This window comes from Oncorhynchus masou, chromosome 15 (genome assembly GCF_036934945.1).
Source record: "Oncorhynchus masou masou isolate Uvic2021 chromosome 15, UVic_Omas_1.1, whole genome shotgun sequence".
Lineage (NCBI taxonomy): Eukaryota > Metazoa > Chordata > Actinopteri > Salmoniformes > Salmonidae > Oncorhynchus > Oncorhynchus masou.
In genome coordinates this window covers 71,266,938-71,283,829 of record NC_088226.1, presented here as the reverse complement: position 1 = coordinate 71,283,829, position 16,892 = coordinate 71,266,938, and the positions used below count along the sequence as shown (strand labels likewise).

The window sequence follows — 16,892 nt, the reverse complement described above, 5'->3', positions numbered from 1 at the left end:
CACCAGGCTGTTACCACCAGGCTGTTACCACCAGGCTGTTACCACCACCAGACTGTTACCACCAGGCTGTTTCTAGCAGGCTGTTTCTAGCAGGCGGTTCTGTGTACTTGACTTATTGATCAGTAGTTGCCAAACACTATAATAATGAAGGACACAGAGGGAAGAGATTTGATGCAGTATAGTTACTTATCAATAACTTTATTAGTACCACAACAACAATATTTACATAGACAATATATCAGTCTATAAAATATAATTACAGTAAACATATTTACATAGAAAATGTTGCATCAGTCTATAAAATATAATTACAGTAAACATATTTACATAGAAAATGTTGCATCAGTCTATAAAATATAATTACAGTAAACATATTTACATAGAAAATGTATCAGTCTATAAAATATAATTACAGTAAACATATTTACATAGAAAATGTTGCATCAGTCTATAAAATATAATTACAGTAAACATATTTACATAGACAATGTATCAGTTTATACATTACATTACAGTAAACATATTTATATAGACAATGTTGTGTCAGTCTATAAAATATAATTACAGTAAACTTCATCCGAACTGTTTGTATTTACTGTATATGTCTAACAGTGTTTTATAGGCCCACATACACTTGTAAAATACACAGTGAAGAAGGGTATTTTAAAGTGCTTAGGTTAATGGTATCGTACCCTAATCTCACTGTTCACTCTCGCACATGTTGTCACGGTTCACTCTCTTACACATGTTGCTAGAACAGCTTTGGACCATGGATGAGTCCCTACTGTTTCCTGTCTATAGAAGTAGAAAGAGGACTCTGGATGGATTAGAACCCATTTTAGCATGGACATTGTCAATGAGGGCTTCCGTCATTTTAAAGTAGTCAACTGGGGTGGGGATTTCTATGGGTTGGGAGCCATCAGTCAATGATCCGAGCATTGCCTTCTTCTTCAAAGTGGGTTACACACACACACACACACACACACACACACACACACACACACACACACACACACACACACACACACACACACACACACACACACACACACACACACACACACACACACACACACACACACACACACATATATATATATATTTTTAAATAGCTTTGTTACATTACTGCCATCTATTGGCCAAAATAAATTAATGCATGTCCCCCCCAATATAAAATAAATGGTTCAAAACTCCAGCACTGCAGGTGGCGCTAAAATCACCAATATTACACTGGATAAAAAAACATAAAAAAACACAACATACAACAATTTCAACGATTTTACTGAATCATCGTCTGATTCATGTTCATCAGTTGTCTGGGTGGCTGGGATAGCCCCACCCACTGAGGAGCCAGGCCCAACCAATCAGAATAAGTCCGGGTTACTGGTCTCAGACGATCCAGCAGGAGAAGAAGCCGGATGTGGTGGTCCTGGGTTGGCGTGGTTACAAGTAGTTTGTGGTTGTGAGGCCGGATGGACGTACTGCCAAATTCTCTAAAACGACGTTGGAGGCGGCTTATGGTAGAGAAATCAACATTAAATTCTCTGGCTACAGCTCTGGTGGACATTCCTGCAGTCAGCATGCCAATTGCACTCTCCCTCAACTTGAGACATCTGTGGCATTGTGTTGTGTGACAAAACTGCACATTTTAGAGTGGCCTGTTATTGTCCCCAGCACAAGGTGCACCTGTGTAATGATCATGCTGTTTAATCAGCTTATTGTTATACCACACCTGTCAGGTGGTTGGATTATCTTTGCAAAGGAGAAATGCTCACTAACAATGTTGTAAACAAATCTATCCAAAACATTTGAGAGAAATAAGCTTTTTGTACGTATGGAACATTTCTGGGATCTTTCATTTCAGCTCATGAAACATGAGACCAACACTTTACATGTTGAGTTTATATTTTTGTTCAGTGTAGATAAAATGCTTTTTATAAACACAGAATAAGAAGAAAATGTACCCCTTTAAAAATGGAGAAAGTCCACAATGGCGCTGCCCATGATGTCACAACAGCCATTATGGCACAGATACAAAGATAAACCCTCTGTCTAAGCTCTATGTTCCTGTCCTACTTGCAGCAGCTCTTCCTGTTGTCTCTGTTGGAGTGGTCAGCTGACAGATGGAGAGTCTCCTCACGCTGCTGATCCTGCTGGGCCGATAACAACCTACGGAAGAAGAAGAAAATATAGAGAGATGTTTCGGTAAAGATATATATTCACTAAAATAATCAGACTGATGCTTTTCTTAATTAAACCAGGAAAGTCAGTTAAAAAATTCTTATTTACAATGACAGCCTACCAGGGAACAGTGGGTTAACTGCCTTGTTCAAGGGAGTTTTACCTTGTCAGCTTGGGGATTCGACCTAACAACCTATCAGTTAATAGTCCAACACTCTAACCACTAGGCTACCTGCCACCTCTACACTCTAACCACTAGGCTACCTGCCACCTCTACACTCTAACCACTAGGCTACCTGCCACCTCTACACTCTAACCACTAGGCTACCTGCTGCCTCTACACTCTAACCACTAGGCTACCTGCCACCTCTACACTCTAACCACTAGGCTACCTCCTGCCTCTACGCTCTAACCACTGGGCTACCTGCCACCTCTACACTCTAACCACTGGGCTACGCTGCCGTCCCAAAGTGTTACTGGGCTATAGGCTATAATCAGAAAGGTCAATGTAGACCTGTGGAGTTAACCGTCTTGCAACGGACAGATGACTTTGGCTGTCACCTCCATAGAGATAGATAGAGGACTTATCTTTGTGTCTGTGCCACTATGGCATCCCATGCCAGCATGAGCAGCGCCATTGAGGCTAGTTCCATTTTAAAGCAGTGCATTTTCTAATTATTTAGTGTTTGAAAAAAATAAAAAGAAGTGAAGCTAATATTGGTGATTTATCAGTGCTGAAATCCAGAACCTAAACTGTAATTCATTTATTGTGGCAAGATGGCTGTGATAAAACTTAAAGCCATTAATCAAGAAAATGAGAACACGTTTTATTACACGTCAAGTAAAGTGACTTTAATATAATGTAGGTCTATGGAGGGGTGCAGTGAGGTGATGCTCTACATACCATACCAATGATGTCCTACATACCATACCAATGATGTCCTAAATACCATACCAGCTGTAATAATGTCCTACATACCATGCCAGCTGTAATGATGTCCTACATACCATACCAGCTGTAATGATGTCCTACATACCATACCAGCTGTAATGATGTCCTACATACCATACCAATTATGTTCTACATACCATACCAGCTGTAATGATGTTACATACCATACCAGCTGTAATTATGTCCTACATACCATACCAGCTGTAATGATGTCCTACATACCATACCAGCTGTAATGATGTCCTACATACCATACCAGCTACATACCATACCAATGATGTACCATACCAATTATGTCCTACATACCATACCTGTAATTATGTCCTACATACCTGCTGTAATTATATCCTACATACCATAATGATGTCCTACATACCATACCAGCTGTAATTATGTCCTACATACCATACCAGCTGTAATTATGCTGTCTACATACCATACCAGCTGTAATGATGTACCATACCAGCTGCAATGATACCATACCAGCTGCAATGATGTCCTACATACCATACCAATTATGTCCTACATACCATACCAGCTGCAATGATGTCCTACATACATTACCAGCTGTAATTATGTCCTACATACCATACCAGGTGTAATAATGTCCTACATACCATACCAGCTGTAATGATGTCCTACATACCATACCAATGATTTCCTACATACCATACCAGGTGTAATAATGTCCTACATACCATACCAGGTGTAATGATGTCCTACATACCATACCAGCTGTAATGATGTCCTACATATCATACCAGCTGTAATGATGTCCTACATACCATACCAATGATTTCCTACATACCATACCAGGTGTAATAATGTCCTACATACCATACCAGTCCTACATACCATACCAGGTGTAATAATGTACCCTACATACCATACCAGCTGTAATGATGTCCTACATACCATACCAGCTGTAATGATGTCCTACATACCATACCAGCTGTAATGATGTCCAGCTGTAATACATACCATACCAGCTGTAATGATGTCCTACATACCATACCAGCTGTAATGATGTCCTACCATACCAATGATACCATACCAGCTGTAATGATGTCCTACATACCATACCAGCTGCAATGTCCTACATACCATACCAGCTGTAATGATGTCCTACATACCATACCAGCTGTAATGATGTCCTACATACCATACCAATTATGTCCTGCATACCATACCAGCTGTAATTATGTCCTACATACCATACCAGGTGTAATGATGTCCTACATACCATACCAGCTGTAATAATGTCCTACATACCATACCAGCTGTAATGATGTCCTACATACCATACCAGCTGTAATGATGTCCTACATACCATACCAGCTGTAATGATGTCCTACATACCATACCAGCTGTAATGATGTCCTACATACCATACCAGCTGCAATGATGTCCTACATACCATACCAGCTGTAATGATGTTACATACCATACCAGCTGTAATGATGTTACATACCATACCATACCAGCTGTAATGATGTCCTACATACCATACCAGCTGCAATGATGTTACATACCATACCAGCTGTAATGATGTCCTACATACTGTAATGATGTCCCATACCATGTAATGATACCAGCTGTAATGATGTGCTACATACCATACCAGCTGTAATGATGTTCTACATACCATAATTATGTCCTACATACCATACCAGCTGTAATGATGTTACATACCATACCAGCTGTAATGATGTCCTACATACCATACCAGCTGTAATTATGTTCTACATACCATACCAGCTGTAATGATGTCCTACATACCATACCAGCTGTAATGATGTTACATACCATACCAGCTGTAATGATGTCCTACATACCATACCAGCTGTAATGATGTTCTACATACCATACCAGCTGCAATGAGCCATACCAGCTAATGATGTCCTACATACCATACCAGGTGTAATGATGTACATACCATACCAGGTGTAATGATGTCCTACATACCATACCAGCTGTAATGATGTTACATACCATACCAGCTGTAATTATGTCCTACATACCATACCAGCTGTAATGATGTCCTACATACCATACCAATTATGTTCTACATACCATACCAGCTGTAATGATGTCCTACATACCATACCAGCTGTAATTATGTCCTACATACCATACCAGCTGTAATGATGTCCTACATACCATACCAGCTGTAATAATGTCCTACATACCATACCAGCTGTAATTATGTCCTACATACCATACCAGCTGTAATTATGTTCTACATACCATGCCAGCTGTGTCATCAGTTCCTCTATGTTGTATCCACTCCTTGCACTACACTCATAGAACACTGCATTGTCCTGCTGTAGAGAAAACACAACAGGACACAAAATCACCTCATGCCACACTACAGTACACAAAATCACCTCACGCCACACAACATGACCTCACACCACACAACATCACCTCACCTCACGCCACACTACACCACACAACATCACCTCACGCCACACTACAGTACACAAAATCACCTCACGCCTCACACCACACAACATCGCCTCACACCACACAACATCACCTCACACCACACAACATCGCCTCACACCACACAACATCACCTCACGCCTCACACCACACAACATCACCTCACAACATCACCTCACCTCACCTCACGCCACACTACAGTACACAACATCACCTCACGCCACACTACACCACACAACATCACCTCACGCCTCACACCACACAACATCGCCTCACACCACACAACATCAACTCACACCACACAACATCACCTCACGCCTCACACCACACAACATCACCTCACAACATCACCTCACCTCACCTCACGCCACACTACAGTACACAACATCACCTCACGCCACACTACAGTACACAAAATCACCTCACGCCACACAACATCACCTCACGCCTCACACCACACAACATTGCCTCACACCACACAACATCACCTCACGCCACACTACAGTACACAAAATCACCTCACGCCACACAACATCGCCTCACACCACACAACATCACCTCACGCCACACAACATCACCTCACGCCACACTACAGTACACAACATCACCTCACGCCACACTACAGTACACAACATCACCTCACGCCACGCCACACTACACCACACAACATTACCTCACGCCACACTACAGTACACAACATCACCTCACGCCACACTACAGTACACAACATCACCTCACGCCACACTACAGTACACTAAACTAAACAAAGTACACAGTACACTAAACTAAACATAAAGTACATAGTAGTGCACATAGTAAACTAAACTGAATATAGAAGTACACAGTAGTTATAGTAGTACACATAGTAAACTAAACTAAATATAGAAGTACACAGTAGTTATAGTAGTACACATAGTACACTAAATATAGAAGTACACAGTAGTTATAGTAGTACACATAGTAAACTAAATATAGAAGTACACAGTAGTTATAGTAGTACACATAGTAAACTAAATATAGAAGTACACAGTAGTTATAGTAATACACATAGTACACTAAATATAGAAGTACACAGTAGTTATAGTAATACACATAGTACACTTAATATAGAAGTACACAGTAGTTATAGTAATACACATAGTACACTAAATATAGAAGTACACAGTAGTTATAGTAGTACATGTAGTAAACTAAACTAAATATAGAAGTGCATAGTAGTTACATTGGTTTACTACAAGTTTACTATGTCTACTACAATCTAAATATAAACTCAGCAAAAAAAGAAAAGTCCTCGCACTGTCAACTGCGTTTATTTTCAGCAAACTTAACAGGTGTAAATATTTGTATGAACAAGATTCAACAACTGAGACATAAACTGAACAAGTTCTAGCCCTCACCCTTCAATCCAACAGGTCCCAGACGTGCTCAATGGATTGAGATTCGGGCTCTTCGCTGGCCATGGCAGAACACTGACATTCCTGTCTTGCAGTAAATCATGCACAGAACAAGCAGTATGGCTGGTGGCATTGTCATGCTGGAGTGTCATGTCAGGATGAGCCTGCAGGAAGGGTACCACATGAGATAGGATGATGTCTTCCTTGTAACTTACAGCTTTGAGATTGCCTGCAATGACAACAAGCTCAGTCCGATGATGCTGTGACACAGCGCCCCAGACCATGACGGACCCTCCACCTCCAAATCGATCCCGCTCCAGAGTACAGGCCTCAGTGTAATGCTCATTCCTTCGACGATAAACGCGAATCCGACCATCACCCCTGGTTCAACAAAACCGCGACTCGTCAGTGAAGAGCACTTTTTGAAAGTCCTGTCTGGTGCATCGATGGTGGGTTTGTGCCCGTAGGCGACGTTGTTGCCGGTGACGTCTGGTGAGGACCTGCCTTACAACAGGCCTACAAGCCCTCAGTCCAGCCTCTCTCAGCCTATTGCGGACAGTCTGAGCACTGATGGAGGGATTGTGCGTTCCTGGTGTAACTTCGGCAGTTGTTGTTGTCATCCTGTACCTGTCCCGCTGGTGTGATGTTCGGATGTACCGATCCTGTGCAGGTGTTGTTACACGTGGTCTGCCACTGCGAGGACGATCAGCTGTCTGTCCTGTCTCCGTGTAGTGCTGTCTTAGGTATCTCACAGTGCAGACATTGTAATTCATTGACCTGGCCACATCTGCAGTTCTCATGCCTCCTTGCAGCATGCCTAAGGCACATTCACGCTGATTAGTTGGGACCCTGGGCATCTTTCATTTGGCGTTTTTCAGAGTCAGTAGAAAGGCCTCTTTAGTGTCCTAAGTTTTCATAACTGTGCCCTTAATTGCCTACAGTCTGTAAGCTGTTTGTGTCTTAACGACCGTTCCACAGGTGCATGTTCATTCATTGTTTATGGTTCATTGAACAAGCATGGGAAACAGTGTTTAAACCCTTCACAATGAAGATCTGTGAAGTTATTTGGATTTTTACGAATTATCTTTGAAAGACAAGGTTCTGAAAAGGGGACGTTTCTTTTTTCGTTGAGTTTGGGTGCACATAGTAGTAAAAAACAACCTCAGCCATTAGAGGTCCTGAAGACTCATCAGTCATCAGGATATAATCTTACCTCAGCCAATCGCTGTCCCTCTCTGGTGGTAACCTCCCTCTTCTGATCTTCTGATAAGTCCATTTTGTTTCCCAGCAGCATCAGGACCGCCCCCTCAGACATCCTTTCCTAGTACAGAAGAGACATAGACATAGACATATAATATAATTAACATGTTACTATTATAGACATATAATATAATTAACATATTACAATCATAGACATATTATATAATTAACATGTTACAACCATAGACATAAGTAACATGTTACAATCATAGACATATTATATAATTAACATGTTACTATTATAGACATATTATATAATTAACATGTTACTATTATAGACATATTATATAATTAACATGTTACTATTATAGACATATTATATAATTAACATGTTACTATTATAGACATATTATATAATTAACATGTTACTATTATAGACATATTATATAATTAACATGTTACTATTATAGACATATTATATAATTAACATGTTACTATTATAGACATATTATATAATTAACATGTTACTATTATAGACATATTATACAATTAACATGTTACAATCATAGACATATTCTATAATTAACATGTTACTATTATAGACATATTATATAATTAACATGTTACAACCATAGACATATATAATTAACATGTTACAATCATAGACATATAATATAATTAACATGTTACTATTATAGACATATTATATAATTAACATGTTACTATTATAGACATATTATATAATTAACATGTTACTATTATAGACATATTATATAATTAACATGTTACTATTATAGACATATTATATAATTAACATGTTACAATCATAGACATATATAATTAACATGTTACAATCATAGACATTTAGACATAAGACAGTAGTTTAGGAATTGTTAGTTAGATTACTTGTTGCTAACCATGTGTATGTGACAAATAAATTTGATTTGATTTTATATAATTAACATGTTACTATTATAGACATATAATATAATTAACATGTTACAATCAGACATATTATATAATTAACATGAAACTAATTTTACCCATGTATGCAAATTCATATTACCCAACAGCCTGTCACGTGATGGGGTTGTATGCAAATTCATATTACCCAACAGCCTGTCACGTGATGGGGTTGTATGCAAATTCATATTACCCAACAGCCTGTCACGTGATGAGGTTGTATGCAAATTCATATTACCCAACAGCCTGTCACGTGATGAGGTTGTATGCAAATTCATATTACCCAACAGCCTGTCACGTGATGAGGTTGTATGCAAATTCATATTACCCAACAGCCTGTCACGTGATGGGGTTGTATGCAAAAAACTGCAATAATTTATTCGCCCCTTCACCTGTCCATTCACTCACCTGCACAAGGTCCATCCACCCTCTGACCGCGGAGAAGGAGGCGGAGTCAGTGATGTCATACATGGTGAGGATTCCATCAGCCTTGCGATAGTACTGCTGGGTAATGCTGCGGAACCTTGGACATGAAGAAAAGAGACAGGACAAAATGACTACGCACAAACACACAGACACACACAGACACACACAGACACACACACACACACAGAGAGACACACAGACCAGTGGTGGTTGGTGCCATTTAAGATGAGGGAGGATTAGTATATTTCATAAGCATTATTTGCATTAGAGCATATTGGATGACTCTCATTCATATTCCATTCACACAGGTCAATGTAACAGTGATAGGTTTAGGCTACTACATGATACTAACATTTTCCCTGTACACATCATGGAGGTTGCTACAACCTATCATATGAATTAAAGTTTACAACGTAGGTGCACACAGGCCGACAGACATATTAGTAATCAAGGTGACAGACAGTGACACATTCAATACCAACTTGGACACTCTTACCTGCATCTAGCTGATCTAGGGTGTAATCATTAGTCCAACAGTTGCAAACGAAGCGTTTCTATTAGACAAACTCAAGTATGTTTATCCCGTTTGTTCCATTTGAGAAATGTTTTTCAACAGAATCGGCAGAATGAATACACCCCCTGATCACACGCAAACACAATTCATTTTCATAGCAGCCACATACAAACAGCATGATGCCTTTAATCATTATATAATTACTTCTCACATCTACGCGCTCCCCTCCTCTCACCTTTTTCCCCCTTCGCTTGTGGACGTCAATGCACAAACGCATCAGCTGTCTGTGGCCAGGCGTCAAAACCTTCATATCATAACCGCTACACACAGCCTACGTCATCGTCACCATATTAGCTAAAGTAACGTCATAGTCACCATAGATAATAGAACTACCGCATTGGTAAACCCGCTACAATCATGCAGTACAGTCAGTAAGCAGTTTAGCAGTTACACTGGCGGGCCCCGGTGGCAATAAATTAATAAAACCAAAACCTTACCTTGACTTGGAAGAGTTCCAGTGTAGGATAGTCAGAGCCAGCTAGCTCGCAAATAACCTATCATATGAATTAAAGTTTACAACGTAGGTGCACACAGGCCGACAGACATATTAGTAATCAAGGTGACAGACAGTGACATTTTATTGGTCACATACACATGGTTAGCAGATGCGAGTGTAGCGAAATGCTTGTGCTTCTAGTTCCGACAGTGCAGCAATATCTAACAAGTAATCTCACGATTCCCCAACAACTACTCGATACACACAAATCTCAAGGGATGAATGAAAATACGCATATATCAGTATATGGATTAGCGACGACCGAGCGACATAGGCAAGGTGCAGTAGATGGTATAAAATACAGTATATACATATGAGATGAGTAATGTAAGATATGTAAACATGATTAAAGTGGCATTGTTGAAAGTGGCGTTGTTTAAAGTGACTAGTGATCCATTTATTCAAGTGTCCAGTGATCAGGTCTCTAATTTAGGAAGCAGCCTCTGAGTTAGTGATGGCTGTTTAGCAGTCTGATGGCCTTGAGATAGAAGCTGTTTTTCAATCTCTCGGTCCCAGCTTTGATGCACCTGTACTGACCTCGTCTTCTGGATGGTAGTGGTGTGAAAGGGCAGTGGCTCGGGTGGTTGTTGTCCTTTTAGATGTCCTGGAGGGAAGGTAGTTTGACCCGGGTGAATGCGTTGTGCAGACTGCACCACCCTCTGGAGAGCCTTGCGGTTGAGGGCGGTGCAGCTGCCATACCAGGCCATGCTGTTGCGCCTTCTTCACCACGCTGTCTGTGTGGGTGGACCATATCAGTTTGTCTGTGATGTGTACGCCCAGGAGCTTAAAACTCTCCACCTTCTCCACAACTGTCCTGTCGATGTGGATGGGGGGCTGTTTCCTGAAGTCCACAATCATCTCCTTTGTTTTGTTGACATTGAGTCTGAGGTTGTTTTCCTGACACCACACTCATAGGGCCCTCACCTCCTCTGTGTAGGGGTGGCAGGGTAGCCTAGTGGTTAGAGCGTTGGACTGGTAACCGAAAGGTTGCAAGTTCAAATCCCCGAGCTGACAAGGTACAAATCTGTCATTCTGCCCCTGAACAGGCAGTTAACCCACTGTTCCTAGGCCATCATTGAAAATAAGAATTTGTTCTTAACTGACTTGCCTAGTAAAATAAAGGTAAAATAAAATAGGCTGTCTCATCGTTGTTGGTAATCAAGCCCACTACTGTTGTGTCATCTGCAAATTTGATGATTGAGTTGGAGGCACGCATGGCCACGCAGTCGTAGGTGAACAGGAAGTACAGGAGGGGGCTGAGCACACACACCATTTAGTTCAGTTATCTTTGCCTCCTTGGGTACAGGAACAATGGTAGCCATCTTGAAGGGACAACAGACTGGGATAGGGAGTGATTGAATATGTCTGTAAACACACCAGCCAGCTGGTCTGCATGCCATCTGGGTCAGCAGCCTTGCGAGGGTTAACATGTTTAAATGTTTTACTCACGTCGACCAAGGAGAAGGAGAGGGGGGGACAGTCCTTGTTAGCGGGCCGCGACGGTGGCACTGTACTATCCTCAAAGTGGGCAAAGAAGGTGTTTAGTTTGTCTGGAAGCGTGACGTCGGTATCAGTGACGTGGCTGTTTTTGTATTTGTAGACCGTGATTTCCTGTAGACCCTGCCACATAATACTGTGTCTGAGCCATTAAATTGCGACTCGACATAGCCAGCAAGCTAACATAGCATCCCTCTCTGTTTGATAGCCTTAGCCCGCTAGCTAACATAGCATCCCTCTCTGTTTGATAGCCATAGCCAGCAAGCTAACATAGCATCCCTCTCTGTTTGATAGCCATAGCCAGCAAGCTAACATAGCATCCCTCTCTGTTTGATAGCCTTAGCCCGCTAGCTAACATAGCATCCCTCTCTGTTTGATAGCCATAGCCCGCTAGCTAACATAGCATCCCTCTCTGTTTGATAGCCATAGCCAGCAAGCTAACATAGCATCCCTCTCTGTTTGATAGCCATAGCCAGCAAGCTAACATAGCATCCCTCTCTGTTTGATAGCCATAGCCCGCTAGCTAACATAGCATCCCTCTCTGTTTGATAGCCTTAGCCCGCTAGCTAACATAGCATCCCTCTCTGTTTGATAGCCATAGCCAGCTAGCTAACATAGCATCCCTCTCTGTTTGATAGCCACAGCCAGCAAGCTAACATAGCATCCCTCTCTGTTTGATAGCCTTAGCCCGCTAGCTAACATAGCATCCCTCTCTGTTTGATAGCCATAGCCAGCAAGCTAACATAGCATCCCTCTCTGTTTGATAGCCTTAGCCCGCTAGCTAACATAGCATCCCTCTCTGTTTGATAGCCTTAGCCCGCTAGCTAACATAGCATCCCTCTCTGTTGGATAGCCATAGCCAGCTAGCTAACATAGCATCCCTCTCTGTTTGATAGCCATAGCCAGTTAGCTAACATAGCATCCCTCTCTGTTGGATAGCCATAGCCCGCTAGCTAACATAGCATCCCTCTCTGTTCTAGCCAGGTGTTTGAGTAGGCTAAACTAGCTAGGTGTATTCACTAGCAAAGTCAGTAAAAGTGAAAAATATATACGCAATGAAATATAGCTCTCTCTCTCGTTCTCTTTTAGTTTTTGAATAAATTAATTTGTTAAAAACTGTTCAACTATAGTCTCTCTCTCTCATTGCGTCAACTACTCACCACATGTTATGCACTGCAGCTAGCTCTCATGGCATCCTGCTGTGTTTGATAGCCATAGCCAGCTAGCTAGCATAGCATCCCTCTCTGTTGGATAGCCATAGCCCGCTAGCTAACATAGCATTCCTCTCTGTTTTTGCCAGGTGTTTGAGTAGGCTAAACTAGCTAGCTGCATTCGCTAGCTAAGTAAGTAAAAGTGAAAAAGATATACGCAACGAAATATAGCTCTCTCTCTCGTTCTCTTTTAATTTTTGAATAAATTAATTTGTTAAAAACTGTTCAACTATTGTCTCTCTCTCTCTCTCGTTGCATCAACTACTCACCACATGTTATGCACTGCAGTGCTAGCTAGCTGTAGCGTATGCTTTCAGTAGTAGATTCATTCTCTGATCCTTTGATTGGGTGGACAACATGTTCATGCTGCAAGAGCTCTGATAGGTTGGAGGACGTCCTCCAGGAAGTTGTCATAATTACAGTGTAAGTCTATGGAACGGGGTGAGAACCATGAGCCTCCTAGGTTTTGTATTGAGGTCAATGTACCCAGAGGAGGACGGAAGCTAGCTGTCCTCCAGCTACACCATGGTGCTACCCTACAGAGTGCTGTTGAGGCTACAGTAGACCTTGTTTGCAAAACAGGGTTTTAATCAATTATTTGGTCAGGTGAATATATTTACTATAGTTGTATCTAAATAAGATAACTTTTTGTATCACATCATCTATTTTTCTGAAATTCACTGAGGAAGATTGTCCTCCCCCTCCTCCTCTGAGGAGCCTCCACTGACACACACACACACACACAAACCTCTCCTGTCCTGCAGTATCCCAGAGCTGAAGAGCGATGGTGGTGGAGCCCAGTGTCACAGCACGAATCTGGAAGTCGACACCTGCAGTTAACACACGTAACATTATACACACACAGACCACTATATACACAGACCACTATATACACACAGACCACTATACACACACAGACCACTATATACACACACAGACCACTATATACACACACAGACCACTATACACACACAGACCACTATATACACACAGACCACTATATACACACAGACCACTATATACACACAGACCACTATATACACACAGACCACTATATACACACAGACCACTATATACACACAGACCACTATATACACACACAGACCACTATATACACACAGACCACTATATACACACACAGACCACTATATACACACAGACCACTATATACACACAGACCACTATATACACACAGACCACTATATACACACAGACCACTATACACACAGACCACTATATACACACAGACCACTATACACACAGACCACTATATACAGAGAGGCCTGTCATTATCGTCATAGGTACCCTTCAAATATGACAGACAAAATTAGAAAAAAAATGTCCAGAAAATCACATTGTAGGATTTTTAATGAATTTATTTGCAAATTATGGTGGAAAATAAGTATCCCCTACTCCCCATGTAGTCCACTCCCTCCCCTACTCCCCATGTAGTCCACTCCCTCCCCTACTCCCCATGTAGTCCACTACCTCCCCTACTCCCCATGTAGTCCACTCCCTCCCCTACTCCCCATGTAGTCCACTCCCTCCCCTACTCCCCATGTAGTCCACTCCCTCCCCTACTCCCCATGTAGTCCACTCCCTCCCCTACGTCCACTCCCTCCCCTATTCCCCATGTAGTCCACTCCCTCCCCTACTCCCCATGTAATCCACTCCCTCCCCTACTCCCCATGTAATCCACTCCCTCCCCTACTCCCCATGTAATCCACTCCCTCCCCTACTCCCCATGTAGTCCACTCCCTCCCCTACTCCCCATGTAGTCCACTCCCTCCCCTACTCCCCATGTAGTCCACTCCCTCCCCTACTCCCCATGTAGTCCACTCCCTCCCCTACTCCCCATGTAATCCACTCCCTCCCCTACTCCCCATGTAGTCCACTCCCTCCCCTACTCCCCATGTAGTCCACTCCCTCCCCTACTCCCCATGTAGTCCACTCCCTCCCCTACTCCCCATGTAGTCCACTCCCTCCCCTACTCCCCATGTAGTCCACTCCCTCCCCTACTCCCCATGTAGTCCACTCCCTCCCCTACTCCCCATGTAGTCCACTCCCTCCCCTACTCCCCATGTAGTCCACTCCCTCCCCTACTCCCCATGTAGTCCACTCCCTCCCCTACTCCCCATGTAGTCCACTCCCTCCCCTACTCCCCATGTAGTCCACTCCCTCCCCTACTCCCCATGTAGTCCACTCCCTCCCCTACTCCCCATGTAGTCCATTCCCTCCCCTACTCCCCATGTAGCCCACTCCCTCCCCTATACTCCCCAGGATTTTTAATGAATTTATTTGCAAATTATGGTGGAAAATAAGTATCCCCTACTCCCCATGTAGTCCATTCCCTCCCCTACTCCCCATGTAGTCCACTCCCTCCCCTACTCCCCATGTAGTCCACTCCCTCCCCTACTCCCCATGTAGTCCACTCCCTCCCCTACGCCCCATGTAGTCCACTCCCTCCCCTACTCCCCATGTAGTCCACTCCCTCCCCTACTCCCCATGTAATCCACTCCCTCCCCTACTCCCCATGTAATCCACTCCCTCCCCTACTCCCCATGTAGTCCACTACCTCCCCTACTCCCCATGTAGTCCACTCCCTCCCCTACTCCCCATGTAGTCCACTCCCTCCCCTACTCCCCATGTAGTCCACTCCCTCCCCTACTCCCCATGTAATCCACTCCCTCCCCCTACTCCCCATGTAATCCACTACCTCCCCTACTCCCCATGTAGTCCACTCCCTCCCCTACTCCCCATGTAGTCCACTCCCTCCCCTACTCCCCATGTAGTCCACTCCCTCCCCTACTCCCCATGTAGTCCACTCCCTCCCCTACTCCCCATGTAATCCACTCCCTCCCCTACTCCCCATGTAGTCCACTCCCTCCCCTACTCCCCATGTAGTCCACTCCCTCCCCTACTCCCCATGTAGTCCACTCCCTCCCCCACTCCCCATGTAATCCACTACCTCCCCTACTCCCCATGTAGTCCACTCCCTCCCCTACTCCCCATGTAGTCCACTACCTCCCCTACTCCCCATGTAATCCACTCCCTCCCCTACTCCCCATGTAATCCATTCCCTCCCCTATTCCCCATGTAATCCACTCCCTCACCATGTAATCCATTCCCTCCCATATTCCCCATGTAATCCACTACCTACCCTATTCCCCATGCAATCCACTCCCTCCCCTACTCCCCATGTAATCCATTCCCTCCCCGACTCCCCATGTAATCCACTACCTCCCCTATTCCACATGTAACCCACTACCTCCCCTATTCCACATGTAACCCACTACCTCCCCATGTAATCCACTCCCTCCCCTACTCCCCATGTAATCCATTCCCTCCCCTATTCCCCATGTAATCCACTACCTCCCCTATTCCCCATATAATCCACTACCTCCCCTATTCCCCATATAATCCACTACCTCCCCTATTCCACATGTAACCCACTACCTCCCCTATTCCCCATGTAATCCACTACCTCCCCATGTAATCCACTACCTCCCCTATTCCACATGTAATCCACTACCTCCCCTATTCCCCATGTAAT

The 16,892-nt window shown here is 43.2% G+C and overlaps 1 protein-coding gene across 10 annotated transcripts in view; it reads right to left on the bottom strand.

Annotated features, from left to right (window-relative positions):
* Positions 1 to 380: 380 nt before the first annotated feature.
* cracr2b (calcium release activated channel regulator 2B) overlaps positions 381 to 16,892 on the bottom strand; it is a 50,468-nt gene continuing 33,956 nt past the window's right edge. For 7 of the 10 annotated variants that reach the window (XM_064990181.1, XM_064990183.1, XM_064990185.1 and 4 more), the window contains 5 exons: positions 14,088 to 14,169; positions 9,544 to 9,658; positions 8,186 to 8,293; positions 5,381 to 5,457; positions 381 to 2,169 (listed from right to left, as the gene is read on the bottom strand). In XM_064990181.1, the coding sequence (XP_064846253.1) occupies positions 2,073 to 2,169; positions 5,381 to 5,457; positions 8,186 to 8,293; positions 9,544 to 9,658; positions 14,088 to 14,169 (479 nt within the window). In that variant the 3' untranslated portion in view covers positions 381 to 2,072. Of the gene's footprint in view, positions 2,170 to 5,380; positions 5,458 to 8,185; positions 8,294 to 9,543; positions 9,659 to 11,762; positions 14,170 to 16,892 lie in introns of those variants that run through there. The other 3 variants (XM_064990184.1, XR_010458049.1, XM_064990189.1) reach the window with 3 other exon arrangements.